A 27,823-nucleotide genomic window follows, 5' to 3' on the forward strand; every position below is an offset into this window, starting at 1 on the left:
CATTTTGTGCTGCAATCTCTGAAAGGATATTCCAGGCAATTTTAAACACACATCACCTTCAAGAATCAATCTAGCACTGAAGCCACTTTGGCTCTGTGGGGAAGAAATTTAAGGCTTTTCTGCTGGTGGTAATAAAACATGAAGACATGGGTGCTCCAGGTTCAGAAAGCAGCACATCCCTGTGGCAAATAACTTGATTATCTCAAGGCTTCTCTGCCTCCTTGCTCTTCGCCTTTACGTAGTGCCTTCCACAAATCTTTCCCAAAGGATTTAAAGACCAATCTCTCCAGCTGGCTGCCCTCTCCTGGACGGAATCAAAAAGTGTTTGATTACTTCCACTTAGATAAAATGATCTGCTTTTAATTTTTTTTTTCCCTTGGGTCTGTATAATCACAAAGGTTCCACTGTGCCAGAACAAGAACTATGAAATTCTAAGGGTCTGCTTCATAATCCTCAACAGAGCTGCCAAATTTTTTGAGAGTAGAGTTTTTAACCAAATTGCCTTTTATATATATGTATTACAGAGTTTCAAATTTTTACATTTCTTTTCTAAATTTACCATTGCCTAAATCCCACTGTTGTTCCCTTGTAAACTACTTAATCCTTCTCCTCAATCACGCTGGAAAACAATTTCTATATCTCTTTGTTGCTGAAGGTAAGTGCGTTAAACACAGAGTATTTCTGTTGGAAGGATTCTTATATAATCTTTTCCTCTGCCTCAAGTCAGGGTCAAATATTTCTTTGCTACTCTCAACCAGTGCTTGGCTGACCTCAGTTAAAGCCAGCTGATAATGGGGACTGCACAGTTTCTGCCAGTCCACTCCTTCCCCAGTTAACCATTGGTGTTCCTACAGGTTTGTTTCCATGCTCCTGAGACGAGCAAAGGGCTCCGGAGATGATTTTCTAAAGGACCCATTCATCAGGGAGCTGGGAGTTTCGCTCTGGGAGCCCTCATCTTTAAATTGAGGGCAAGGCTTAGGATGCAGAGTGGAAAGGCTGAGGACAAAACATCCCTCGCAGAGGGTTTCAGTCGCTGCCAGCGGCACCGCAGAGCCGGAGGGTTCCCTGCGCGTTCTGCGAGCGCACTCACACGAGCAGCCACGCTTTGAAACTTTCACCGCACATCTGTGCATCCCTGCCTGCGCTCGGCAGCGAGCCAAGGCCTGAATTCCTGCGAGTCCGTGCAGCTCCCACACGTCCACAGCGCTAGGACCCAGAGGGAGCCGGCTCGCTGTGAATCAGAGCGGAGCCCCGAGCGCTGAATGAGGCTGCGACGGCAGCGGGAATGTGAATGGCTCTGCGGGCCGGGCACAGGGGCCGAGGACAGGGCTGCCACGGAGAGCGGAGCAGCCTGGACACCGCTCGGGCAGCGCCGAGCCCCCGGGCAGCAGCGCTCGGGCTCTGAGGTGAGTGACCCGCCCAGCCCCGGCCGGACCGCGGCTGCCACAGCTCGGACCGGCTGCGGTGCCCAGCTCGGACCGGCTGCGTGCCCAGAGCTCGCCCAGGTACGATGTCCAGCTCGGACCGGCTGCGTGCCCAGAGCTCGCCCAGGTACGATGTCCAGCTCGGACCGGGTGCGGTGCCCAGCTCGGACCGGCTGCGGTGCCCAGCTCGGACCGGCTGCGTGCCCTGTGCTCGCCCAGGTGCGGTGCCCAGCGCTGGCTCTGGCCCCACGGAGGAGGCGTGGATGGGATGTCTGTGCCACACGGAGAGCTCGCTGCCTGCAAGCAGCGTTTGCGAGCGCGGCGTGGTTCGGGGAAACCGAAAATCGCATCTGCTTGGGCAGGTTTGGCTGCACGCACATCTGGAAGGTGTTGGTGGGGCAGCTGTGGATAAGTTTAAGGCTTGAAAAACATCTTTAGCGAGAGCAGCTTAATCTCAGGGAAATGCAAGAATTCTTACTCTTTTTATCCAGGTATATGGGAGCTTAGTTTTATTTGCATTCTACAGCAGTTACACCTATATGAAAATTCTTTACTGGCTTTGTTCTGAATATTGAGGCTTTCTTATTTCCTTTTTTCCTCCCCAGTGATAATTCTACTCTAGATAAAAACTCCTTTCTTTCTTTCTTTACTAATATAAATAAATAGGGATTCTGCTAAATCAAAGCGTGACTGACCCAAGGCAGGATCCTTTTAGCTGCAGACAGAGCAGTACTTCACTAGGGACCCTATCTCCTCTGGGATGTCCACTTGGAAAAGCTCACGACCTCCCTGCTGCCTGTGCGTAGTGACAGGATGGAGCTGACAATGTTTATTGATTTATGGCTGGTGATAACACTGTTTTAGCTGAGACACTGCTCACAGATAAAAATGGGGAACCCAGGCAGGGAGACAGAAGGAATTTGTGTGCTGAGAACAAAAAGTGTTTGTACTTCAGTTCTGTCTTCACTTTAAATTCTCCTTATAAAGATCAAGAAGTTTTAGAAAAACACCAAAAGTGAGCGTGCTTGTCAGGCTGGTTTTCCAAGTTGTCACAACTTGGAAGTTGCATTGTGACTATTAGACGGATAATTTATGGATGTTTTCATGCATTAGAGTATCACAATAAAGTTTTTGGGGCACTTCTTTTGCTAAGCCAAACTAAAATGGGACAATTATCTGCAATAAGACAGAGAGGGAGCTGACTTTGTCTGTACATTCCTGCTTGTGGTACTTCTAAGTTGATTCAGATATTGTGGAAAACAAGCTTTTAAAATCCCCCTGCCAACTGCAATTTCAGGCAGTTTTGTTTGAAATTCAGAGGGTTACAATATTTTCTGCACTTCCCCAAGAGGCTACAGGGATGAAACGAAGAATCAAATATATTGGAGAGTTCTCAAGTATGATAAGAAAGACTCGGCCTTTAAATGTATTAATAATCATAGATATGAATCATTTTAAAGCAAATCTCGGTGGGGTTTGGAGAGGAGTCCCTGACACATCTGTGCAGTACCAGTGATTTCACAGCTTGATCAATCCCAGCCACTCACCCCGCAGGGATCTGTCCCTCCCAACAAGGTGGGAAAGAAAGTAACTGTGGCTGTGTTTCCTCATCCTCGTAGCTGAGCAGTGCCCCTTTCCTCCATCGAAATCTGAAATTATCTTTTTACATGTCTTCATTTAAACTTAGTGGAGAGTTACAATGAGCACAAGCATCATTTTAACCCATATGCTAAATAAACAATTACTTCATAGGGTAACTGAGCAGCCTATGAAATAACCACAAGATACTGCTTTTAAAAATCAGTTTAGAAAAATACCTAAAATACATATTCAGATTAGCATTTTCAAGTGTGAAATATCTTTATTTAATGAGATGTCTAGAACAAGGATGTGGTCAAATAGACCACATTAAAAACTAGATTGTTTCAATCCATAGAATAAATCCTATAAATTCCCCTACTGCTCCATGGCTTTGGCCATATAAATGTTCCTTTAAGAACAGATTCTATTAATTTGTTTTCTGTTTCCTTACAAAATGCTTTTAGGACTACCAGAATATTGAATATGTACTAATTAGCATTACTAACTTAAATTAAAGGCACGTGGAAAAAATACTAGTAACTTAAAGAAGTTAAAAGAAATCCTTGATTTTTTTCATCTCCATTTGACAAACTGCTGATAAAGAGAAAAAAAAAAAAAAAAAAAAAGAAAAGATAAAGGGTTACTAAAATCGATGGTTTCATTCCAAAAGATTCAGTGCTCTAACAGCAACAGTCAGCGCTGGATTTGTGGGGTTAGAAATATTTGTCAATCCCAAATGTGAGGCAAATAAAAGCCGGGAAACTCAACCCTTCCAGCCCAGCTACAGCAACGGTGACCTCTGCCGGCAGCTGCCCGGCAGAGGTTAAACCGAAGTATTTATTAAATCTCGTTTTATTCCCAGAGAAAGGGGGAAACACCTCTTCCCACTGAATTTATCTCGTGGAAAGAAAGAGAAAGAAACTTGTCCCAGGATAGCGGAGCTGGGGAAGAGGCTGGAGAATTCCTGAGGGAGCTGGAAAGGGGCTCAGCCTGGAGCAAAGGAGGCTCAGGGGTGAATTTCTGGCTCTGCACAAGTCCCTGCCAGGAGGAGACAGCCGGGGGGGTTGGGCTCTGCTGCCAGGGAACAGGGACAGGGCAAGAAGTGGCCCCAAGCTGTGCCAGGGCAGGGTCAGGTTGGACGTTATGGAGAATTTCTCCCCTGAAAGGGTTTCCAGATTTTGGGACAGTGGTGGAGTCACCACCCCAGAGTGTTCAGAAATGCCCAGGTGTGGCACTCGGGGACATGGCTCAGTGGTGAGCATGGAGGTGCTGTGTTAATGTGTGGGTTCAATCTTCCTGGAGGTCTTTTCCAGCCTTAATGATTCCATGATTCTGTGGAAGCACAAGGCACATGCAGGAACACTCCTACACTACATTCCTGCCCTGGCCAGAAAGAAATTCTTCATGTGCTGGGTCTGACCTGAGCAGGGTCACAGAGGCCAAAGCATTTAAGAACATTTCTCCAACCAAAGCTCAGGGACAGATGTCCTGTGGGATCTGTTGTGGCTTTTTTTTTCTCCCCACAATGCCCTTTGTGCAGCCCCACAGAATTCACTAAATATTTGTGTGCATGTAGATGTGAATTTATACCAAAAAGTATGTGGTCAAGCAAAGCAAGTTCATTTTTGCTGTTGCCAAGAGATCACAGTGTCAGTCACTGTGAGTTTTTTGCACTCTTGTCTGCCCAGTGCTACTAATACTAAAGCCATGGAATTTTGGGGGAAGGAAGATCTCAGACCCTCAATATAAACCCATCACATCCCCCAATCCTGGGGACTGCTTGTAGTTCTGGTTACCACAACTGGTTACAAGGATAAAAGGATGAAGTAAAACAGGAAAAGGTGCAGGATGATGAAAGGCTGCAACATTTTCCATATTTAGGAAAACTACAGAGATTATGATTTCTAAGTCTGGAAAAGAGATGGCTGAGCAGGGGTGTGAGGGAGATATTTATAGTCACAGTTGTCCTTAAGATATTGAGAGGAAATGGCTGTTGTGAAAAATCGAGGAGCAGGAAATAAAACTGGCAGGTGGCAACGTCAAGGCAACCAAAACAAGGTGTCTCCTCTCTCTGGGCACAAGGGAGCTGTGGAATTCCTCCCCATGGGACATTGCAGGTGCCAGGGTTCAGGAAGCAGTCAGGCACGCTGAGAGCAAAGCTGCTGCCTGTGGGTCCATAAATCTGGGATTGCAGAATGAGCTCTGAGTGCGAGAGCAGCCCAAGGGGATGATCTCCACGGGGCTGCTCTGTGTGTATCCATTCCCCAGCCATGCCCAGGGGCTGCAGGAGGCAGAATTCCTGACCTGGATGCATTTCTGCTCTAGTTCCTTCTCCTCGATGCTTCAGCTGTCAAATACTTGACCTACCCTACCCCAAAAAAGGTGACTGTGTAATATTTACTGTGGGTTGCCAGTTCATTGGTAAAAGAATGGCAGTTCTGGCAAAATGAAAAGGTAAAACAGCATCCTTCATTTTGGCTTTCGCTCAAGAATTAGGTGTAGGCCAGCGTTCATGGATGTTACCACTACAGAAAGACACCAGTGGTAAGATTTACAGCTCTTCAGGCAAATCAGTGTCTGAGCAGATTAAGAGACAGTGGAGAAGGGCCTGTGAATCCTGGGGCATTTTGTGAAATTCACTGAAATGGGGAAATACCATTTTATCTCATCTCAGTGTTGTCTTTTTATGGAGCTGACATCTTATTTGAAATTTTTTATTGAACTCAGGTCTTTTCTAACAGCTTCCACTAGAAATATTATACAGAAATAAATCTCAAGTAAAAAGTAGCAGGGCAATGCCTCATTAACAACACTGACAATAACCTTTCACTCTGAGAACTGCATTGCCCTGAGAAATGCAGCAGAGAATGGCAGTGCCAGCAGTGAAACCTGGCTGCCAAGAACCTGAGTGCATTGGCAGAGAGCTGGGGAGTCACCAAGGACATCCAGAGCTGGCTGCAGCAACCCAGAGTCAGAGAAGCTCCTGGGAGAGACATTCAGATCACACCAGGGCTGGACAGCAGGAGAAAATGAGCAAAGTGCTGCTCAGTATTTGGAGCCTGCACAGAGCTGAAAGTTGCCCAGTGCAAGGAGAAATCAGGCCCTAAATGCACACATGAACAAGGCCTCTGGCATATTATCTAAATTCATATGACTGCAGCAGGTAGTTTGAAATAACATTTGATGGCTTTTCTGCCACATTTCTGTCCATCCTTTGAATTGCTCCAGACCACTGCTCTCTGCATGAAACACTTCTGACTTTTCCTTATCATGGAGGCAGATGTTTATCACCTTTCTTCTTTATTCCCTGCATTTCCAGCAATGCTTTGAGATTTTATGGCACAGTGCTGACACCATCAGATGATCCAAATCAAGATGTATCAGTCACACACTGTTGCTGGGGTTGGTTTTATCACATAAAATCACAGGATTGTTTGGGTGAGAAGGGAACTCATCCCATTGCACCCCTGCCATGGGCAGGGACACCTCCCACTGTCCCAGGCTGCTCCAAGTCCTGTCCAACCTGGCCTTGGACACTTCCAGGGATCCAGGGGCAGCCACAGCTGCTCTGGGCACCTCTGCCAGGGTCTTCTCACCCTCACAGGGAAGAATTTGTCCCCAGTATCCATCTAACCCTGCCCTCTCTCAGTTAAAATCCATTCCTTCTTGTCCATCTCATGGACACGACTGCCACATTTCTTACTGGCATTTCCTGGAAGAAAGGTGTCACCTGAGAGGTGGTGACAATGCAGCAAGATGAGGAGTTGCTTGGCCTGGACTTCCCAACCAAACCCTGACACAATCCCCCCTCAATGGGACAGAAATCAAACCTTCAGTGACCAGACAACTTGAGGTAGCTCAAAATTTCTTCTATTCAGGGGTTTTCTAAAACTGAACATCAACACAGGCCATAAACTGGTTCCAGAAAGTCTTTCCCTCATTTATCTTCCTGGCCCCAAAATCCAATTTCCTGTCCCCACAGGGTCCAAAACAATGTGCTAATAAAAGATCAGATTCTGCTCCCATTGACTTGTTAGGAATCAAAATCCCCACAGATTTCAGTGGGAAAATATTCAAGCACAAAGACAGACAAAAATCAACCAGAAGGTAAAACAAGTTCTTAGATTTTGTTTTGGGCCTTGGTTTACGTATTATTGACAAAAATCACAGAATCATGGAATCATTAAGGTTGGGAAAGACCTCCAGGTCATCAAGCCCAACCTTTGATGAACACCACGATGCCCACTAAACCATAATGACCATTTATATTATACAAATATGAAGCTCCTCCAAGAATAAAAGCAAAGAAAAGAATTAAATGAATGACTGATGGATAAAATGAATCTGGTTCCTAACTCTGGGCTGGTCATTTCTTTTGAACTGCCATATTTGTGAGAAATGTTGCTGCCTTAAAGAGGATGCAGCAAAAATTGCCTTAGTTCAATTACTTGCTAACTGCCCAAGAAATTGATAAAGATTACACTGATTCTGACAATTCTGACCTGCAATGAGTAAATTAGCCCAGTGTAAATACAGTCGGGAAGCAGATTATGTGTTTGATAACTTTGTATTTGACAAGTATGGCTTTGCTAGGTGAAAAACTATTTTGATTTTTTCCAGCTCTTAATCACTTTGCATTTCTTCCTGTTGTGTAGGTAGAAAGGTGACAAAGATTTTTTTACTGGTTTGGTTCACTGCTTTACTTTGACTCTTTGACTGTTTTATTTTGTTCCTGACACAACCATATGTGATCCAGGCTCTTAAAAAAAAAAAGAAAAAAAAGAGTTCTTCAGAAATTTTTCTGATGGGGATTTGCCAGGCACCTCATTGTTAGGTAATACTTTGATTATGATACATTTAAGAGCTCTGGCTCACAGAATATGTGTTTTTCTATTTTGAAACATAGCTTTTATTCTTTTTCTTTGACGACTTTATGTGCTGGATGAGTCAGGTATGAGAAAAGACCTGTGCTTGTTCACAAAGAGCTTTGCCCTGTGGTGGATGACACAGCCTGCATTTTCCAAATGCATCATTTCCTGCCCATTATTCCATGATCCTTTGGGGATACTCCATGTCCCAGCACCAGACCAGCAAGGCGTTTGAGGTGGGTGCATTCCCATAACCATCCAATCTGTTTATGTGAATTATTTATACCATGAAATGCTCATCTTGCTCTTAGAATCTTCTATTTGCCCCTGTCAGAGACAACGAGCCCTTCACCTGGTCATTCTCCTGCACTGAGAGGACATTAAAAGGTTTCTCTCTAAAAAGGAATAAGCTGATTATTCTTGTTTCTGCTCAGTGTTAGCAATTTTATCCACTTCCCTCAGTAACTGCACTTCTTACCTGGGAGGAGAAAGTACATGAAGTGTGTCAAGAGAAATAAATAAGCACAGAGCAAGCCACTGAAGCAAGGTGTGGGTTTATTTTCCACATCAAAAATCTTTTCCGTCCCTTCCCTCATTACTGGGGAGCAACCTGGTCCCATGGAAGGAGTCCTTGCCCGTGGCAGGGGTGGAATGGGATGACCTTTAAGGCCCCTCCCAGCCCAAACCATCCTGGAATTCTGTTTGGTGTTATCAGTGCTCTGAACATTCAACATCCATGCTTTTGCTCTGCCTGGATCCGAACACTCCCTGCCCCAGTCCCTCCTGCCAAACCTCCCTCTCATCATTTTCTCAGGCACAAGCTGTAAAGAGGAGAGTGCAAAGGGTCACTGCTCAGCCTCACATTCCAGGACACACTATCTATGCCAAAAGTGTGAGTTTCTGGTTTTGGCAAAGCATCCAGAATCCAAAGCATCAGAGGGAGTTTGATCCATGAGCTCTCCCTGGGTGCACGTTCCTGGTGGGAAGGGCTGGACTAGAGACCATTTCTCTGTTCTGAGAGAGAAAAGTGTGTGGCCCTTTCCTTCTCATTTCTTCCCTCCTCTTTGAAAGAAAAGAAATTAGAAAACCATTTAATGACCTTGATTTCTCCCCTTTGTTCAGTATTTCAAAATTTTAAAAGAATTTGAGTAATTTGAATTCAGTCTTCAGCACTTGCTTGTGCCATCACTTGAAAGCAAAAGGAAACACTTTCTGTGAAAATAACACATCTCCAGTGCCACAGGAAAACTGATGTGAGGTTTCAAGTTCAGACTTAAAGTTCATTTCTCTCCCTTTGAATTTGCAAAAGCTCATTTCCAAGTGACATGAATTTAAACTCTGGCATTGAGCACAGAACTGAAGTACACACCTAATCAGCAAAACTCCCCTCTGGTTTTCATTTTAAGCAGGCAAAAAATGATCTTGTAAGGCTTAGACCTTGATTATTGCTTTGAACCTAATACTAATGCAAAGTAACCCCAGAGAAAAGTTGAAAGATGCAAAATTCAATCACAGTAGGCTTCTTTAAAAAGATGGTTCTGTTAGAAATCTGCTAGACACATGTTATTTAAAAAAATAGAATAATAAGCCTTTTTTTTTCTGCTAGACAATGTAAAATTGTCATGTATTCATCATCTGATGAAAATTCTAGCAAAAATAGGCAAATACCAAAGAAAAATCTATTCCTATTGCCACAATTATGTCAATAATCTGTGGGGTCCCACTTTTCAACAGCATTTAATATTTTCATACTACAAATCACATCTGGCTACAAATGTCATCTTCTGTCTCCTCCTACTCCATCCTCATCCATATTTTCTTCCTTCCAGCTCACAATAAAACTCCTTTTTTGTAACCACAGAGATTCTTCCTGACAACTGATTCACCACACAAAAGCATTAACAAATAACACTGTAATAAATACAAGGTGCACAGCAAATATCCAGACAAGGAAAATATGTAGTTACATATGGGGTTAAGTGTTATAATGACAGCTAATTTCAAATATATCAGGTTATTTGTACTAATTAATGTTGGCACAACCCCCATGGAAGTTGAGATTTGGAATGGGAGTTTTCTGAGTGTTTTTTGTGGAGCTACAGAAGGTGTGAAGCCTGTGGCACCTGTGTTCATGTCCTGCTGCACAAGAGTGATGGGTTTTTAAGTGAAATACAAACAAGAATCATGATTATGTGGGAAAAAAGATCATGGAATTTATTACAGAATCATTAAGGTTGGAAAAGATCTCCAAGATCATTGAGTCCAACCTTTGCTTGAACACCACCACACCCATTAAGTAATTTTGCACCCCCTGTTGTGGCCCCACAACAAAGACCAAACTCCCATCCCAGAGCAGGGAGGTCCCACAGGGCTTTCCCAGCGGATCCCAAGTTGAAGGAGCATTTTAGAAGCTCTGGGCTCGGTGTTCCCAGACTCCTTGTGAAACCAAACACTTCCCTTCGCAGGGCTGGACAGAAAGGTTGAAAGTTTTAGGAGGGGATATTGGGAGGGAATTCTTCCCTGTGAGCATGGGGAGGGGCTGGAATGGATTTCCCAGAGAAGCTGTGGCTGCTCCTGGATCCCTGGGGGTGTCCAAGGCCAGGCTGGAAAGGGCTTGGAGCACCCTGGGATGATGGGAGATGTCGGGGTTGGAGCTGGATGAGCTTTAAGGTCCCTTCCAACCAAACCATTCCAGGATTCCATACTGATTCTTCCTAATGCTGGGCCTCACCTGAGGTCCTCCCACCTGCTCTGCACTCTTAGCCAGATGAGGAAATGTCCAACCCAGGTACAGGGTTTGCAGCCAGATGTTTGCGATTTCACTCAGCCCTGGTGTCACTGACCACGCTCATCCTGTGTGCTGTGAGGACTGGGGCTCATTAACTGTGACATCAGGTTCAGTTGCTAATTGTGCTTGGAATTTCTGATATTACAATGGCATGGGATGGCTTCACATGACAAGTATCAAATATTCATCACAGAAAGCAGTCGATACAATTGTGCAACCATGTGCGTGCAGGGAAAAAGATGATTCACTTACAGATGTGCTGCTGATTTTTCATTGCTGCACACAACCTGGGGCACATCAGGAACCAGACAAATGTTTAAACACCACCGTTATTTTCCACCAGACAAACTCTTACAAAAAGTCTGACATTTCAGCTCCTCTTTGAAACAATTTCTGCTGTATGTAAGAAACAAAACCCATAGAAATATCCTTTTGGGATTAATTCTCTAAACATAATGACTAAAAAGCCTACTGGCTTTACTCTAAAATACTGCAATTTTTGCTGCTAGTACTAATAGCTGCAAGGAGATGGTATTATTTATCTTTCTAAAACCTTCTAAAAAGTTGTTTTAACTCCTGGAGGCTGCAAATTTTCTGTCCCAGAGACAAGGCAGCACTGCAGCATCATTCAGTAGGAAGAAAAGTGAGAGGGCAAGTGTCTTGTTCCAGTCTGTTGATCTGTACATTACACTGTAACCTGCTGTAAGCCTAGGAAATGGAAATAAAAAGGAGCACTGGTGAAAATCTTCAAATTATTTCAGAGAACAAATTTTCAGGAAGCAATTAACTGCCTGACTGGGAATATCCCTGCTTTTTATTTGATGTCAAACTCATGGGTGGTATTTTGAAACGTCTGATTGAGCTCAGTCAATTAGCCTTGATTATGGTTTGGCTTTTCCCTCAGAATAGGCTGATCCATAGGGAATGCCACTCATACCAGCACTGAGGCAGAGCAGGATGACTCAGCTGATTAATCAGCTTTCTTCTCTCTCATTAAGAAGCAAGTCTTTGGCTTCCCCAGCTGCTGAAGTGATCACTGTCGAGCTCGTGGTGGAACTCAGCTTTGGTCACCCCTGAGTCACATTTGGAGAGAAGGAATTCCTGCACCCCTGATCTGTCAGAGAATCATGGAATTACAGATCCCAGACTGCTCTGAACTGCAAGGGACCTCAAAGCTCATCTGATTCCACCCCTGTCATGGGCAGGGACCCTTTTCACTGGACCAGGCTGCTCCAAGCCCTCCCACACCTCTCTCACTGGGGGATACAGGGATTTCTGTTCACCATAAAGTCCTTGGCATTTACAGAAGAAATGTTCCCATTCCTGTTGCTTTCTGATTGAGATTTGTCCCTAATTTGGAATCAACCATAATTCCCATGTTTATGTGTTCTGACAAATCCTTCCAGACAAGCAGGTACTGAATCCTCATCTGTATTTTGCCAAATAAATCTAATCACTTCCTTTGAACACAGCAGAGAATCTGCAGGTGAGCTGTTTTTTCCAATCCAAAAATTAGACTAATTTATTAACTAAGTTAATGGAAATAAAAAAAATAAAAAAAAAAGGCTACTTGTAAAAATCTTAAGTAAACACAGAGCTTTTTTTCTCTTTCTTTAATAGGCAAATGGTACAAAACACAGCCAGGGTACAGGCACAGTGTGTAATCATGGTCATGAAATGCCTACAATGTAAATGGACTTAATGACAAAATTAAACAAATCTCAATTAAAGGCACAATGATTCCAGACAGGCAAAACCCATCACTCTCCCAGCTTCCCACTAAGTAGATCTCCAAGCATGGAAAGGTTGCCAGCTATGGGGAACAGTTTAGAAAGTTAATGACAGTACAAATGGGATTCACTGGAGACTGTAATCCTGGCTCTGTAAGCATTGCCAGAGGCCTGACATGAAGGAACAAGTACTATTTCAAGCAGACTGCAAAGCCAAGGCAAAGATTAACATCTGTCAGAATCAGCTACAGATGAAATCCTTATTGATCCTTGAATGTCACAAGAATTTAGAAGGGCTAAAAAGAACTTTAAAGAGAATAATCAAGTATCTGTGGATTTGGGTTGGGAGTCTGAGGTACCTTTCCCACATTCCATCTCTTTTTTTTCAAACAGCTGTGTCTGATGTAGCTCAGTGCTACAAGGCAGAAGAGCTATTTCTTCCAACTTAGTCACTGTCAAGCTTAGTCTTGCAGGAAAAGCAGTGGCAGGGAGCAGTTCTGGTGCTGTTACCAACCTCCAAGACACAGCTTTTCGTGTTTGGACTATGTTGCTGTGGATTTTGTTTCTGCCTCATCCGTATCTATCCCTACTAACAAGATTAAGGCTTTGCTCACATTCTTCTAATTAAAATGCTGTAATTCTGAGAAGAGATTCCACGTCTTCTTTTAGCAGGATAATCAGTACATCTGTGAGTTCAAGTTGCTATTTTTTAACATCAAAGCTTGCACAAAGATAGCTCTCTTCCATGCAGGCCATGACTTTTTATCCACACTGGTTTGAAAAACAGGTTCCATTTTGTAGTGGGATCAAGGAAAGGCTGGGAGAGCTGGGAATGCTCAGCCTGGAAAGGAGAAGGCTCCAGGGAGACCTGAGGGCCCCTTCCAGTGCCTAAAGGGGCTCTGAGAGAGACTTTGGACAGCCTGGAGTGCCAGGATGAGAGGGAATGGCTTTAAACTGTCAGAGGGCAGGGATGGATGGGATATTGGGAAGGAATTGTTCTCTGGGAGGGTGGGAGGCAGCTGTGGCTGCCCCTGGATCCCTGGAAGTGTCCAAGGCCAGGCTGGAGGGGGTTTGGAGCAGCCTGGGATGGTGGAATGTGTCCCTGCCCAAAGGTTCCCAACATCCTGTGCTGTCAGGAGCATACATGCATTTTTCTGCAGCATTTTTTCCTTTCTGAACTGTAAGAAGCATGATCTGAGTGGAGCATGTTTAGGGAAGGGAATGGAGCTGGGGAAGGGTCAGGAGCCCCAGGAGCAGCTGAGAGAGCTGGGAAAGGGGCTCAGCCTGGAGAAAAGGAGGCTCAGGGGGAATTTCTAGTTCTGCACAAGTCCCTGACAGGAGGGGCAGCCAGGGGGAGATTCAGACTCTGCTCTCAGGGACAGAAGGAGAGGCAATGGCCTGAAGCTGTGCCAGAGGAAGATTTGATATTAGTGAAAATTTCTTCACTGAAGGCATTGCCACAGGCTGCCCAGGGCAGTGGTGGATTAGAATACCTGGAAATGTCCAAAAAACATGTAGATGTGATGCTTGGAGACATGGTTTAGTGGTGGACATGACAGAGCTGGGTTAATGATCTTAAAGGTTTTTCCCAACCTTAATGATCGTGTGAACTCCACACTGAATTTCACTCACCAGCTGCAGCCTTGAAATTTTATTTACAAAGTTTTCAGTTCTGGAGCTTCTCCTTACTGTATCACAGTACCACTCCACAGCTTTCAGAATCCCCTCCTGCCTTCACTCTTCCCCACTATTTTCTCTGAAGTTGTGGCACAGCACTAAGGGATTTTGTTTTATCAGCTTCTGCAAGATTGTTTTGGAATGGAGGAAACTCATTACAGCTTAGTCCTCCCAGTCTAAGAGTTCCTACATTCAATCCACTGATTGTCCTTGCTTTGGAAATGGGAAAAAAAGGTTCATATCTAATATAATAAGAGGTAGCAAGGAAAATAATATGCTGGTAAACCCAGGAATAGTGATAATCTAATCCTGGCCTACTTTTATCATAATTCCCTAATTTCCAAGTCCACATACCAGGGAAGTCAGTGAACCCCACAGAAAGCTGAAGTGTGAGTAGTCCAAAGATGTCCAATGCCATCAGTGATAGCACTGTGTTGCAATTCAGGGATTCAGAGTTCTTCAGATTTAGAGCAGGGCCAAAGAGAGTTCTAGAAAATAGTTCTAGAAATTTCTAGTGGTAGAAACACTCAAGAGCACAGTTCAAAGGAAAAAGGAGCATCTTTCCCATTATAATTTGCACTCTAGCAAAAAATGCTTTCAACTACCAGATAATGCCAGAAAATGTAAAGACCCTTCAAATGCTTCTCACACAAGTGAGTTGCCAAACACAGATTTATAAGAGCTGCTGAGACTGCCAGGTCAGTCCAACTCCCTGTTTCCTGTTCTTAAGCAAAGGTTGTTGAACTTCATTTAAACTTCTTTGTGCTCAGTTCTGTGCTTGAAGGATTCCCACAGCACAAGACAAGATCTATCTTTCCTGTACAGACACTTTTCTGTTGAATTGTCCCTTTGCACAGAGGGACTGTGTGGTCAGGAGAGCTGTTCAAAGACACAGGAATTTATTCCAGAGACAGCTGCAGGCTCCCAGCAAGGGAGGACATCCTGCACACTGCGACATCATTCACTTCTCTGCGTGTTTCACCGACCATCCTTCAGGCTTTGTGTGAGGTGAGGATATTCCAGAGCTCCAGAGGTTCAAGATCCAGACAAACAAACCCCTTCCCACATTGAAATGTCACCTTAAATTTCATTTCACCTTAAATGGCTGAGCGGGGAATAAAAACCTCCTATCTTAAAACATCCTCAGCAGCTGCCTCCCCTCAGACTCTGACATAATACAAAGATGGAAAACTCCTACTCCCCACTGCTCGCTGGGTCCGCGCCCAGCAGCCCACAATGTACAGCTGAAAGAAGGCCCCAGTTCAAACTGTCTCTGCTCCCTGGGAGCGTGAGCAGATTTATTGTGCAGCAGCTGCCTGACACACTCGGGATACTGAGGGTGCTGAAGTTTGGGCTGTGTTTCTCTGGCCTCACGGCTTTGCTGTCAGGGTCGCAGCTGAAGGAGAACTGAGATCCTCAGAGCACAGGAATGAAGTAACCCCTAAATCAATCTCTGTGCTAACTCAGTGCAAGGAAACACAACTTGGATTAGTTTCTCTGAATATATATTTTGTTGCTAATGTACAGAATCCATTACATTTTGCTACCACCCCTCTTTAGGGCTGCCAGCAGTTGTCTGGCCTTGTGAGTTAATAGAGCAATGAGTTAATCACACAGCAAGGAGTAAATACCTTCCACAGCAGATGAAAGCCAAGGTGCTGAAGAGGTCTGGTGCAGAGAAGATTGTGTGGGGCAGCAGCTCTGAGGCAGCTGGACTCAATGTGTGACAGGAGAAGGCAGGAGCCTTGCAGATAAAGGAGTCAGAGAGCACGTGGAGCAGCACTTGGAGCTGGAGAGAAAACAAAACAGAGGATGTCAACACATAGGCATGACCAGGGACAGGAGTGAGAGAGCCAGAGAACAGATCTCACTCTCACTCTCCTGCTGCTTTTTAATCCATCCACTCCATAAAGAAAGGTGCAGAAAAGGGTTTTGGTAAAGAGAGAAGGAGCTGGTACATGGATTACAAACCCCGGCAAACCACTCTTGTTTTTCTACCACTTGAGGCATACACACACTAAAATACAATGAACAAATAAGGACAATAAGGCAAATAAAAGCGTGTGAAGAAATAGGATCAGTTTCCCAAACATCCTGAACACTTGTGCTTTGCAGTGCTTTTACTCTGCGACAAGTAATCAAGATGATCTCTCAGGCTGAAGTCAGAAAAACAAACAGGGGAAAAATGTAGGTATGGAGCATTTTCCATGGTGTCAACACACTTCCATAGAAAGCAGGCTTTAATCCTCAGTAAGTGCTGAGTACAGACGTATAAAGTATGAAAGCCCAGGGGTAAAAATTCCAGCAGCACCACAGTTTACAAACCAGCTCTGTCTCTTCATGGCAAATGATGCAGCACCATTGTCTGGAGTGCTGGAACTGGAAAGTGAAACCCCATTTGCTTGTTTCCTTTCTCTGATTGTGTTCAGATGAGCCACAGCATTAGAAGGAATATCTGAAAGGTCTAAGCAATTGTAAAAACCTTGTGTTTTTCTTGGTAAACTACCCTAGATGTCAGGAGACTCCTATTTCTCCTGCAAGAACTACTTGTGCTTGCAGAGAACATTACAAGATGACACTGCAATCTGATAACTCAGTGTTTCTGTGGTTTACTTTGTTTTATTTGGTGGTGTTTCCAGATTTTTTTTGTGGAAATCTCTCCTCTGTTTCTTAGGAGGTTTCACCCTCTCATTTCAAAACTACACCACATCTAAAAGGTTCCTGCTGTGCAGGGAAAGAAAACCCTTTTTTCCACCTCTTTGGTAACTAAATTTTTAAGCCACCAGCAAGTAGCAAATGAACTTCAAAGCTTAAAGTCTTTCTTGCACCCAGATGAAGTATTTACTTAGTTTAGATTTAAGACTAAGATTGCTACCTAATATATTTTTTTTAATTATAATATATTACTATATCACTACTTCTTTAGATCTGCTTAGTTTAAAACCCACTTTATTTCACATCTCTGTAGTGGATTGCTTAGGAATTCTGAAGAAATTGTTTTGAACTCAATTTCAAATGGGAATGGCAGGTGGAATACAAGGGTTTGAGCATTACCACATCTTTACAGTCTGCAGAAAAAACTCAGGCTTTGCAATGAGCAGATAGACAAATATCTGCCCAAACCTTGAAGGTCACCTCCTGTACAGCAGGACACAAAGCTTATGTCCAGTTGTCCAGAATATATGGAAATATACTTCTCAAATGTACAGGATATGTCAAAGAATACAGAAATCAAACAGCTACTGTGCAACAGCCCAATGATTGAGTTTTTTTGTACACACAATTCACCTTGGGGTATGCTGGTTTAAGGAAAAATATTAACATTTTTCAATAGTTCATGCCTGTATTTCAAGTATTTAATGTATTATGCCTGTGCCTTGTGAGTTACAATAAGGACACAGAATGACTATGACTACTCTGGGGTCAACACCCATTTCCAGCTGCCATAAAAATAAGGAATTTGATTTCTAAAGGTGTCATTTTAGGAGTTTTTGTCATGATTTTCCTATTGAAATGTAAAGTAAATCATAAGGGGGTGAATTCATTCCCTAAATAGGCAATTGAACTTTGTAGGTCTCGTGAAAGTAAAATAGATTTAAAAATGGGAAAGAATATCTTAGAAATTAAAAGAAAACAAAAGGAGGTGGGCAATGGAGAAGAGGAACATTGCTACTGCTTGGCAAGAATCCTGTGTTATTCTTTGGGTTCTTCACATGCTATAGAAGTAAATTCTACTGACCATAAGCAAGTGGGGAGGATCATTTTATTAAGTGTTTGTAAAAACACTCAACATTTCTGGATGGAAAAATCCTACACAAGCACAGCAATATTCCATTCCAGTATTGACTGTTTCTTCCCTATCTCAGCACTCTGAGTGAACACAAGAGCACCTCCATGTCATAAGATTTAATTTTGTAGATTTTTGTCTATATCCCTAAGGGGTTTTTTAATGGAAAAAAAAAAAATCCAACAAATCAGTTTGAATTGCTTCAGCTACAGAACTTTTTATCAGGTGCAGCCAGGTCCTCAGTTCAGTAGAACAGAGGTTTTCAAGTTCTCTCAACTATCCTTTGCTGCATGCTTCTGTACTCTGACTTGCCAAGCACAGACACCCTTCAGCTTCCCTTTGGAACTTCTCAGAATTCCTGCTCCATTAAAATATCGTTGAGTCATTTAAAATAGTTATAAACACACTGGAAGATTTGTAGAAGATAAAATTCCTTTTGGATGTAAATAATTAATAGAACAGAAAAGTCTGAAAAGTCATGGCCATAATTTATGGCTGCTCCTTGTCCTTACAGAATGTTCTTTTCCAAATTCATGATCCAGAGAAACACTGAAGATGATGGAGTCTACCTTTGGGAACCTGATCATGACATCCCAGCTCATTTTTGTTGTCTACATCATTTTTGGAGTCACTACATTGACGTCTTACACTACAACACATGCAATTGCTAAAAATCGCCTGTGTTCAAGTTTATTTGTGCAGTTGTAGAAAAGTGAAAAAGGAGAGTATAAATGAAAATTATGAGCCTGAATAAAAACTAAATGTTAGCATTGCTGCTGGGATTCAGCTGGTTCTTATTAATCAGGGTTTGGAAAAGAATCAGGATTTCTATTCCCTTCTGAATAGCTGGAATAAGATCACTAGTTGGAAAGGTTTACTAGCCCTAAAGATATTGTATTTTTCTGTCTTAACTACTCTTGGCTGTAAGAGGGGATGTAACATCACAGTCTGACTGCCCTCATACTTTCTGTTCCCAGATGAATTCCAGATTGATTTTGGTAGTGTTGTGAATTCTGAAATTCCAGTTCTTTCATTCCTGGTAATTTTGTATTGGAAAACTCGGGGCCAAGTATAGCAAGGCAGCTATTCCCAAATTTAAATGCAATTGGGAAAGGCGTAGAGGGGAGAAGGGCAGGCCATGCTCCAGCCTCAGGAAGGTGTTTGGACTCACTTTTCCAAGCAGCAATAGGGAATGAGTCCTGCTGTGTTTGGACAGGATTGTAGGATGGAGGCATTCAGCTTTATATGGATGGATTTATCCCATTTATCCTGCAGTAGTTTTCCTGTCAGTTAGTGCCTGAGATCTTTAGTCACTCCTTGGTGCCTATGAATTAGGATATATGAAACCCTGGAGTCTTATAAAATATACATATTCCACTCCAAGGCCTTATGGAAAGTTCCAAAGCCATCATCATATGTCAATCATTGATTTTAGGATTTGCTGTCTGAATGATAATATAGGGATGATATACAGCCCTGGTATGCTCCAGTAACTTACATCTAGCCAGGATTTTTATTTCTAGCTCATTTAATTTACCAGCTTTATCCCATTGAGGTCATTGACTTCAGGAGAATCACATTCACATGCTCCTCCAAAAGCTGTTTCCTGTCCTTTATTTTCAGATTTGTCACTAGTTTTGTAAGTGATGTGTTTTCCTTCACTTTATTTAAAGAGAATTTTATCTTGACAATTTCTTTATCTTTTATTTAACAACTGTCAGTTTGGTTTTGTTATCTGCAGCAGGATAAAGCTTTCTGCTCTATCAGGGTGGCTCTGTGCATGTTTAACACTCACTAACAGCCAATCTGTCACAGCAAGGGCTGCATCCTGTCACAAGCCTTTACTGGTATGGCCACCCTGACCTAAGATCATGGGGCTTTTCCTAAAGGAATCACATTTTAGATGACTGTTGATGCCTCTGAATTCCCATGAGCATGTTCTACAAGCGAGAGTATCATGATGCCAAACACTGTAAAACAAATTTGGGAAGCAAAACAAATGATTATATTCTTAGAAGTTTTGGTTTAAAACACTCAGAAGTTTTAAAGTGAGCCTTCTAAAGGTGAGATGTGCCTGTCCCGTGTCACCAGACCTGTCACCTCCTGTCAGGAACCTTCAGCTGTGGCTCCAGGCTGGAGGTCTCCTGACAGGTGGCCTCACTCAGCACCAAATGCTCTGAGGGAATGGCAATGAAGGCGATTTCACCATTTTTTATTAAAAATTATTTTCCTCTCCTTGGACTTCTTGACAGAGACACCAGCAAGTGAAATATCGATGTACTGGTTCAGGATGAAAGAAGGGATAAAATTAGGCCCTTGCAAATAAGCTACTTCCATTACTTATACCCCAATAAATATAGAGTAAACCTTAAAAAATGTTGAATTTGGTGCATCCCCACCCTGCAGAACCATAGCATGGTTTGGGTTGGAAGGAACCTCAAGGATGATCTGACTGCACCCCTTGCCAGGGGCAGGGAATGTTCTACTATCCCGGATTGCTCCAAGCCCACCCAACTTGGCCTCGAGCACCTCCAGGGATGGGTCAAGACTCAAGGTGCAATTCCCCCTTAAGCACCCCAAATTACAAGAGGCTCAGTGGGATGTGAACCATCCTTATCCTGTCATTATCCTTAGCTGGGCTAAGGCTGAGTCAGAGCTCTGGGGGCAGGTGCAGGGTGCACATCCTGATGACGAGGAAGATCACGGTGACACGATACTCCCTGCTGCAGGGCAGCATTTTTCTCAGTCGACTGCTCTCCCTAGAAATCCTCAAAGAAACATTCCAGTGCTGGAGGCATTCGGAAAAAAGGAAAATAAAAAAAAAAAAGGAAGTGTATGAGACAAAGGTAGCTTCCAGCTGGCTCTCCAGCACCCATAAACCTCTTATTTACAGGCTGAGTCACTGAAGATATAATGGAGGAATGAAACGTTGGGTCCTTTATAGATTCCCATTTTCTTGCTCATCAGCTAAGATCAAGGGAAAGCTGTGCCTCTGACACTGCCCTTAGTCAGTCTTCAGGATTCCCTTCAAGGCCTCCCAGGGCTCAGAAATCTTTTCCCTGAGTTGCTGCTGCTAAATTTTAATTCATATAACTCATGTACCTGTGAAAATGTTTCCATGAGAGATGTGCCAGAGGCTCCTTCTCTTTACCAGCAACTTCAGCAGCAACTGCCTCCCTCCTCTCTCACTACCAGAAGCAATGAGACAAATCTAATTCACTACTTGTTGCTTATTTTGGTGACCTCCACGATCCTATTTGCTGCACTGACAGCCAAGCAGTTCTGTTTATTTTTTGCACATCCCTAAAATACGCCAACAACTTCAAGAATGACAGAAAACAACATTCCAAATTGTATCATGCCTTAGATTACAACATTCTATGCTTATGTTTATTGACTATGTTTATTTTTATTTAGAAAATAATTTACTTGCTGTGTTTGACTGAGTCAAATGAGCATTAATTTATCTTTTCTCTGTGTAGGAGCTGCTTTAATGGCATCTCGTCAATGTGCAGTGAGAAGGCTGCACTGACTGCTGTTCTTATTGGAAGCAATTAATTTAGTACATTCATTAACTTTTCATTCCTGATAACTTTCCAGGCAACATACCCTGTTTGCCCTAAACCAGGACATCCATTTTTCCTCAGATTCAGTGGGTAACTTTAATAAAAAGGGAATTCCCTAAACATGCTTCGTTTGGCACTTGTTGCAGTTACAGGTCCTGCAAGTAAAGAGCTTTTGAAGACACAGAGCCATTTGCTTTTTGGTGTGATCCATTTCCCCACCCTCCAGAATTATGGAATCATGGAATCCCAGAGTGGTTTAGGTTGAAAGGGACTTTAACACTCATCCTGTTCCACCCCCTGCCATGGCAGGGGCACCTTCCACCATCTCAGGTTGCTCCAGGTCCCATCCAACCTGGCCTTGGACACTGTCAGGGATCCAGGGGCAGCCACAGCTTCTCTGGGCACCCTGTGCCCAAACCCATCTGGGACTGTTTAATTCTACTCTACATCTGCTGAGACTAAGAAATGAGACTGAAGCCAGTTTTTTTTACCCACCAGGTCTGTCATCCTGTAGGCATGTAAATCCTGAAGAAAGACTCACTTCAGTAGGATATTTTATGAATGTCTGGGAGTGGTGGAACAGAGGAATAGTCTATGGATGCTGAATAACACTGCATCATTTACTGGATTCCACCACAGCCAGGAATCCGGGAAAAAGACAGTAAAAGAACTTTTAAAAAAAAGTCTTGCTGAAAATAAATGCTTTTGTGGTTAAAAATCAGCCAGTTGGAACTGAAACAGTGTTTTCTTAGGGTGGCAGAACAGTTGGAAAAGTTGTTGGATTATTTTTGGCAGCGGCCAGAACACCATGGCTCTATCATTACTGGTATTCAGATATCCAAAGTTCACTGAAAGGGTTATTACTTCACTAGTGCATTCCTGCAAAAATACAGCATACTCCATCTGCAGCATGAAGCTCTGGATTCTGGAACTCTGTGTGACCTTTCTGACATGCTGATATGAGCGTGACCAGCTCAGCTCCCAAATACTGCAACACCCAGGGGGAACCTGAGCCACGGCCCCAAAGGCAGGGTGGCCAAACCACTGCACAAGTGTTGCTCAAGGAGCACGCAACCGAGTGACTCCTGTGCCCTGCACTGATGGAAACAGGCTGGGAAGGTTTCAGCTGGAGGTTTAAACATCAAGTAACTTGTACTTAGGTGTTGGTAAGAGCCAAAGCCAGTGGCTGCCTCTGCTGGCAGCCAGTGCTCCTGCAGACAGACGCTGTGCAGGTGGAAAGTTCATGCTTTGGCATTAGCAGCTTGTTCTCCTTAGCAAATGCACTTCAGGCTGAATGCAGCAGGATTTTTGCAGTATGGGAGTACCTTATCCAACCCCTATTTACCTTATACAACCCCTACTTCCCTTATGAAATAGAGCAGATAAGCTATTGAATAAGATTAATAAGATACTATTTCTATCCCTTTCAGTGCCATGAATTTTCAATCAGAAAATGTGTTTTGCTGAGAATGTGTCAGTGTGCTGGATTTAGTTGGTGAAGAAAATAATGGTTTTCCTTTAGCGGGGGTCTACATGACCACTCACAATGTAGTGATTAGGATTGGAGTCACTGCTGCCCTTACAGCAGCAACACAGCAAGCACCTAAGTATGTGCTTTTATATGCCTGCAGGTTTTGTATCTTCAATTCTTCTCAAATATCAGCCACAATCAGATAATTGTCTTCCAATAAATGTCAATCTGTGATTCTCCTCCTGAATTTAACTGAAACCAGATTTGCTTCCCATAACAGATGTTGGGTCTATGGGCCCTGTTTTGTGCCTGGCTGCTGTGCAGTGCCACCAGGTACTGCTGCCCCACTCCTGGATTTGCTGAGCCTGGAAGGTGTCTGAGAGGAGTGGGAAGCAGTGGATCAATAACCGCAGTCCAGTAAAGGTGCTGAGTAAAGGCAGCCCTGTCTTACAAATGTGCTGCTCTGCGAAGTCTGGAACTGCTTTGGACGAGCTTGATGCTGTGACAGGAAAAAGGCACAGCTCAGAAAGCCAAGGGGGTTTGTCCCTGAGCTCCTGCTGCCAAGGGGAGAATGGCACTGAGAAGACTGATTTGCTGGCTAATTATTGACACAAACCCTTCTGCCCCTAGTGACCCACGGCAGCCGCAGCTGGCAGGAGCAGCAGGGCCTCATGGCAAGGTGCAGCCCAGCCCGGCTCAGCTCTGGATGAAGTAAGGACCGTGCTGGGGAAGCAGTTCTTCGTGCAGTCTACTCAGAGGTAAGGCAGCACACCCTCCCACAGTAGCCAGTGGCCAGGCTCCCACACCAGCTGCACCGGAGGGAGGGCTAATGACACCTGCCCAGCACAAGAAGTGGGGTTAGTACAGGTGGTGTGACTTTGGCATTACAATGCCTGCAATGACCTTTGTGGCCAGGGCTCCCATCAGACATCCAGGGACCCCCAGCACTGGAACTGGCAGCTGCACATCCCCTGCAAATTCAGGTGGCTGCACGAGGCATCCACTGCAAACATCTCCAGAGAGCACCATCAGAGGCTCTGATACCTAATTATGTGACAAAGTTTGGAGAGAGAATCATAGGATCCCAAAATGGTTTGGGTTGGAAGGAACCTTAAAGCTCATCCTATTTGGGGCAGGGACACCCCAAACTCCCCAAAATAGCCAGTAAAATACTCTTTGTGACAGCAAAAGAGTTCACAACCCTCACAGCCCAAAGCACACCTATTATTTAATGTTAACTTCTCTTGCCTGTGTTGTCATTGCGTTCACGTTTTTAAGGTGCCACTTTCTATTCTCCACTAACTCACTGATTGATAAAAATATTCCATTTTGAATCTTCAGAAAAGTTACCACATATTCCAAATACATTCTGTCTGTGTTTGGGCCCCACTCCATATAATGATTTAGTACAAGGAGAGGAAATACAAGGCAATTAAAGAAAAAAGACAAGGAGGCAAGGTCTTTCTGCTTTTGTGTTAATGGCCTTAAAATAAAAATCTTAGCACAGGCAAAATAAGAAACCCAGAGAAGGGAGGTAAATGTAGCTGCATTTTAGAGCAGCAAATCTTGTATAGCACAAAACCAGAACCAGCTCTTTGCTGACATTGAAGCATCTCTTTCCTATAGAAGGAAATAATAAAAAAGGTGTTTATACATAAACACAATACACTGAGGCTGCTATTGGCATGGCTAAATTGTGCCTGGATTTTATTCTGCAAACCTTTTCCATTAACATTTCTGTCAGGAAAGCTGGCTCTTGAGAGATGTAATGAACCATCTGACTTTAATTTGGTTGTAGAACAAGGGGTTACTCTCTGGAGGGTGCACAGCCAAGCCGAGCTACACCCAGCTCTGTTTCCTTATACAGAGGATGACGAGTGCTCCAGCACGAGCAGCACGTGGGAAAACAGCAACCCTCAGCCTTGTTTTAAGCAAATTAAAGTAGCTTTGGAACAGTAAGGATTTGCTCTGTGACAAACATTTGACTCTCCTTGTCATCTTTTTGTCCCAAATGCCTCCAGCCCAGCAGTTGCACAGACAAGCGCTCACATGGCTTTTGGCCTTTCTCTTCCTCCCCTCCACGCAGGCTCTACTTCTCCGCCCTCCTCAGACACTACCTTCACTTGGCGTCTCCTGCTGGTTTCCTAAATGTTTGCTAGCCCTGCACAAACCCTGCTGTTTATGTCATTTCAGCTCCTGTCTGAGATAAGACACACAAGGTCCTGTGGGACATCTTAGGGTTGTTCTGCATTTTCCACAGGATTATGCTTTGGCAGAGCACCCTGGTCGAGTCCTTTAGTACTGCTTGGGATTCTAATCTGAGAAAGCTCCACAGAGACGGAGAACTGCAACCATAATTGACCCACACCCAGAAAAAACATTAAGACATTCTGGGAATCACAGTGGAACTGCAGGGCCCGATTCCTCTGGTACAAAACCCTGTTTGTCCAGTGGCTTTGGGGCTCCCTGCCTGCTGGCCGGCCAGGGCAGAGCTTGGGGCCAGCTGAGACATGTCAGGAAAACAAGGCAAAGAGACGGGGAGGAGCCTCACCCGGGCTTTTCTGTTTATACCCTGTCGCAGCTTATTAAGTCCTTACAGAGGAAATACAATGTCTGCCCTTCACTGCAGTTCCAGAGCATTTTTGAATCTCTCATTCCCAACACGTGGCTGAATTAGTCAGCACGTGGTAGTTGCCCAACGAGGTATTGCTGCTGCTGCTCTTCCAGCATGAAATGGGTTTTAGCAAAGGCTTAGACATTTGGCTTGCACTTTTCCACACCCAAACAGATGTGTCTATCCTCTGGATTGAAGGAGGACCAGCACTGGTACTGCCTCTGCTCTGCAGGGACATCTGGGGAGTTCTTGCTTGTGGCATTCTATAAAAAACAGGTGTTTCCCAGTCCAGAATTCCCAGTACTTTGGCCACAGTGGCTTTAGCTCTGCTGTATCTAAGATGGCAAGAGGTAGCTTGGCACCCACAGTGCTCCCATGTTTGCCAATGAATGTGGAAAAATTCCATCTGCCCACGTGAGACAGATACTTGAGTTCTACAAGGAAGGAGCCTAGGCCTCATCTGCCCTAACTCAGAGATGTGGTGTATCCTGAAAGGGCAGGGGGGAGAGCTGGCAGCTGCTGGAGGCTGCTGAGCCAGCCAGCAGTGGGGCCCAGCCACACAGCAGGTGAGTGAGGCTGCCAAGGCTGTGATAATGGCCCAAGGTACTGCCTTGGTGCCCCCACCATAGCCCCAAAGACACCTCTACAGACAAATTTAGGGAATGGACAGCTGTTTTAGCCAAGGGACTGCTTCTACTTTCACTCCTCTGCAGCCAAGAGACCGGCCCTGGCCAAAAAGGTTGCTGCAAAACTCACTAGAGATCTGACTCCTGGGAACATGCTGTTGCCATATGGTCTCCACATTAATAACACCAAACAAGTGCTTCATAAACAGTGCTCTAACAACAAATACCAGAGGAATTAATAATAATCTAGCTATTATTTTCTAATGTTCTCGCTTTATTAAGAACACTGATGCTGTCTGAATGAGCTCTTCCGGAAGAACAACATCTGGCACTCACATGAATACCTGACGAAATCCGTATGATCCCGGGTATCTGATAAATTTATGGCCAGAATGGCAGCAGTTTGTGCCCGCCCGGCTCGCAGTTACAACGCCTTTCTCTCCCCTTCTAGCTCATAACATAATGCCCATGCTGTTCTTCACTCTGACTGCAGTAACAGTGTCTTTCTCTCTCCTTCTAGGTCATAACGTAATGCCCATGCTGTTCTACACTCTGACTGTAGCTTTTTTGATCGGCACACAGGCAGCTCCCAAGTCAGAGGACAATGCTCCACTGGAGTTTCCTGCAGAACACTCCCTGCCCAATACCCGGAGCGACCGACACCACATTGCCCAGGCGGCCCCGCAGACATCCCACAGCCACGCCACGTGGAGCCTCAGCAGGAGAGAAGCCGTAAACATCACCGTGGACCCCAAAATTTTTCGGAAGCGGCGTTTCCGGTCTCCCCGGGTGCTGTTCAGCACGCAGCCTCCACCGGCGGCCGGGCAGGGCCGGAATTTGGGATTTCTCAGCGGCATGGGGGCTCCCAACAGGACTGCCAGGAGCAGGAGGAGCACGCACCCCGTGCTGCACCGCGGGGAGTTCTCGGTGTGCGACAGCGTCAGCATGTGGGTCGGGGACAAAACCACAGCCACCGACATCAAGGGCAAGGAGGTGACGGTGTTGGGCGAGGTCAACATCAACAACAACGTCTTTAAGCAGTACTTTTTCGAGACCAAGTGCAGGGACCCCAAGCCGGTGTCGGGCGGGTGCCGCGGCATCGATGCCAAGCACTGGAACTCGTACTGCACCACCACCCACACCTTCGTCAAGGCCCTGACCATGGAGGGCAAGCAGGCGGCCTGGAGGTTCATCCGCATCGACACTGCCTGCGTCTGCGTGCTCAGCAGGAAGGCGGCCAGGCCCTGAGCCCACGCCCTCCGACCCCCCTACCTCAGCCTGTAAATTATTTTAAGTTATAAAGGACTGCATGGTATATTTATAGTTTATACAGTACAGAAAGAACCTCATTATTTATTAAACTCTTTTGGAAACCTTTGGTGTTTTGTAAGTTATTTACTGGCAGAGCTCTTTAAAATGCGTGTTCATTTCGGTTTCATTCACCTCTACAACTCTGGGCTATTGAACAAGCTTTCGGCAAAAAGAAAACATTTTCCACACAGTTTTCACACATACTGCTTTCTTCTACAAGAAAACTTCCCTGCCAGTTTATTGTAGGTTTATTTTCAATTGAAATTTTTTTGTCCAAATGCCAAGAGACCGAAACAGAACTTTCAAAACTTGCTTCCAGTGTTACTAATTATCCATAAAGGTATTAATCATATATAATTAATCATCTTAGTGAATCCTGG

The 27,823-nt window shown here is 44.3% G+C and overlaps 1 protein-coding gene across 1 annotated transcript; it reads left to right on the plus strand.

Annotated features, from left to right (window-relative positions):
• Positions 1-974: 974 nt before the first annotated feature.
• On the plus strand, positions 975-27,817 carry NGF (nerve growth factor). The gene is made up of 3 exons (XM_005530149.3): positions 975-1,406; positions 23,523-23,650; positions 26,653-27,817. Exon 3 carries the CDS (start codon positions 26,664-26,666, stop codon positions 27,378-27,380), a length of 717 nt encoding a protein of 238 aa, XP_005530206.1. The 5' UTR covers positions 975-1,406; positions 23,523-23,650; positions 26,653-26,663; the 3' UTR covers positions 27,381-27,817.
• The last annotated feature ends 6 nt before the right edge of the window (positions 27,818-27,823 follow it).

The sequence above is a fragment of the Pseudopodoces humilis genome, chromosome 26 (genome assembly GCF_049639895.1).
Source record: "Pseudopodoces humilis isolate 2021_Gansu_Grassland_sample_001 chromosome 26, ASM4963989v1, whole genome shotgun sequence".
Taxonomy (NCBI): domain Eukaryota; kingdom Metazoa; phylum Chordata; class Aves; order Passeriformes; family Paridae; genus Pseudopodoces; species Pseudopodoces humilis.

Coding starts and splice junctions, on each gene's coding strand:
- NGF (XM_005530149.3), top strand. CDS start 26,664: ATGCCCATGCTGTTCTACACTCTGACTGTAGCTTTTTTGATCGGCACA.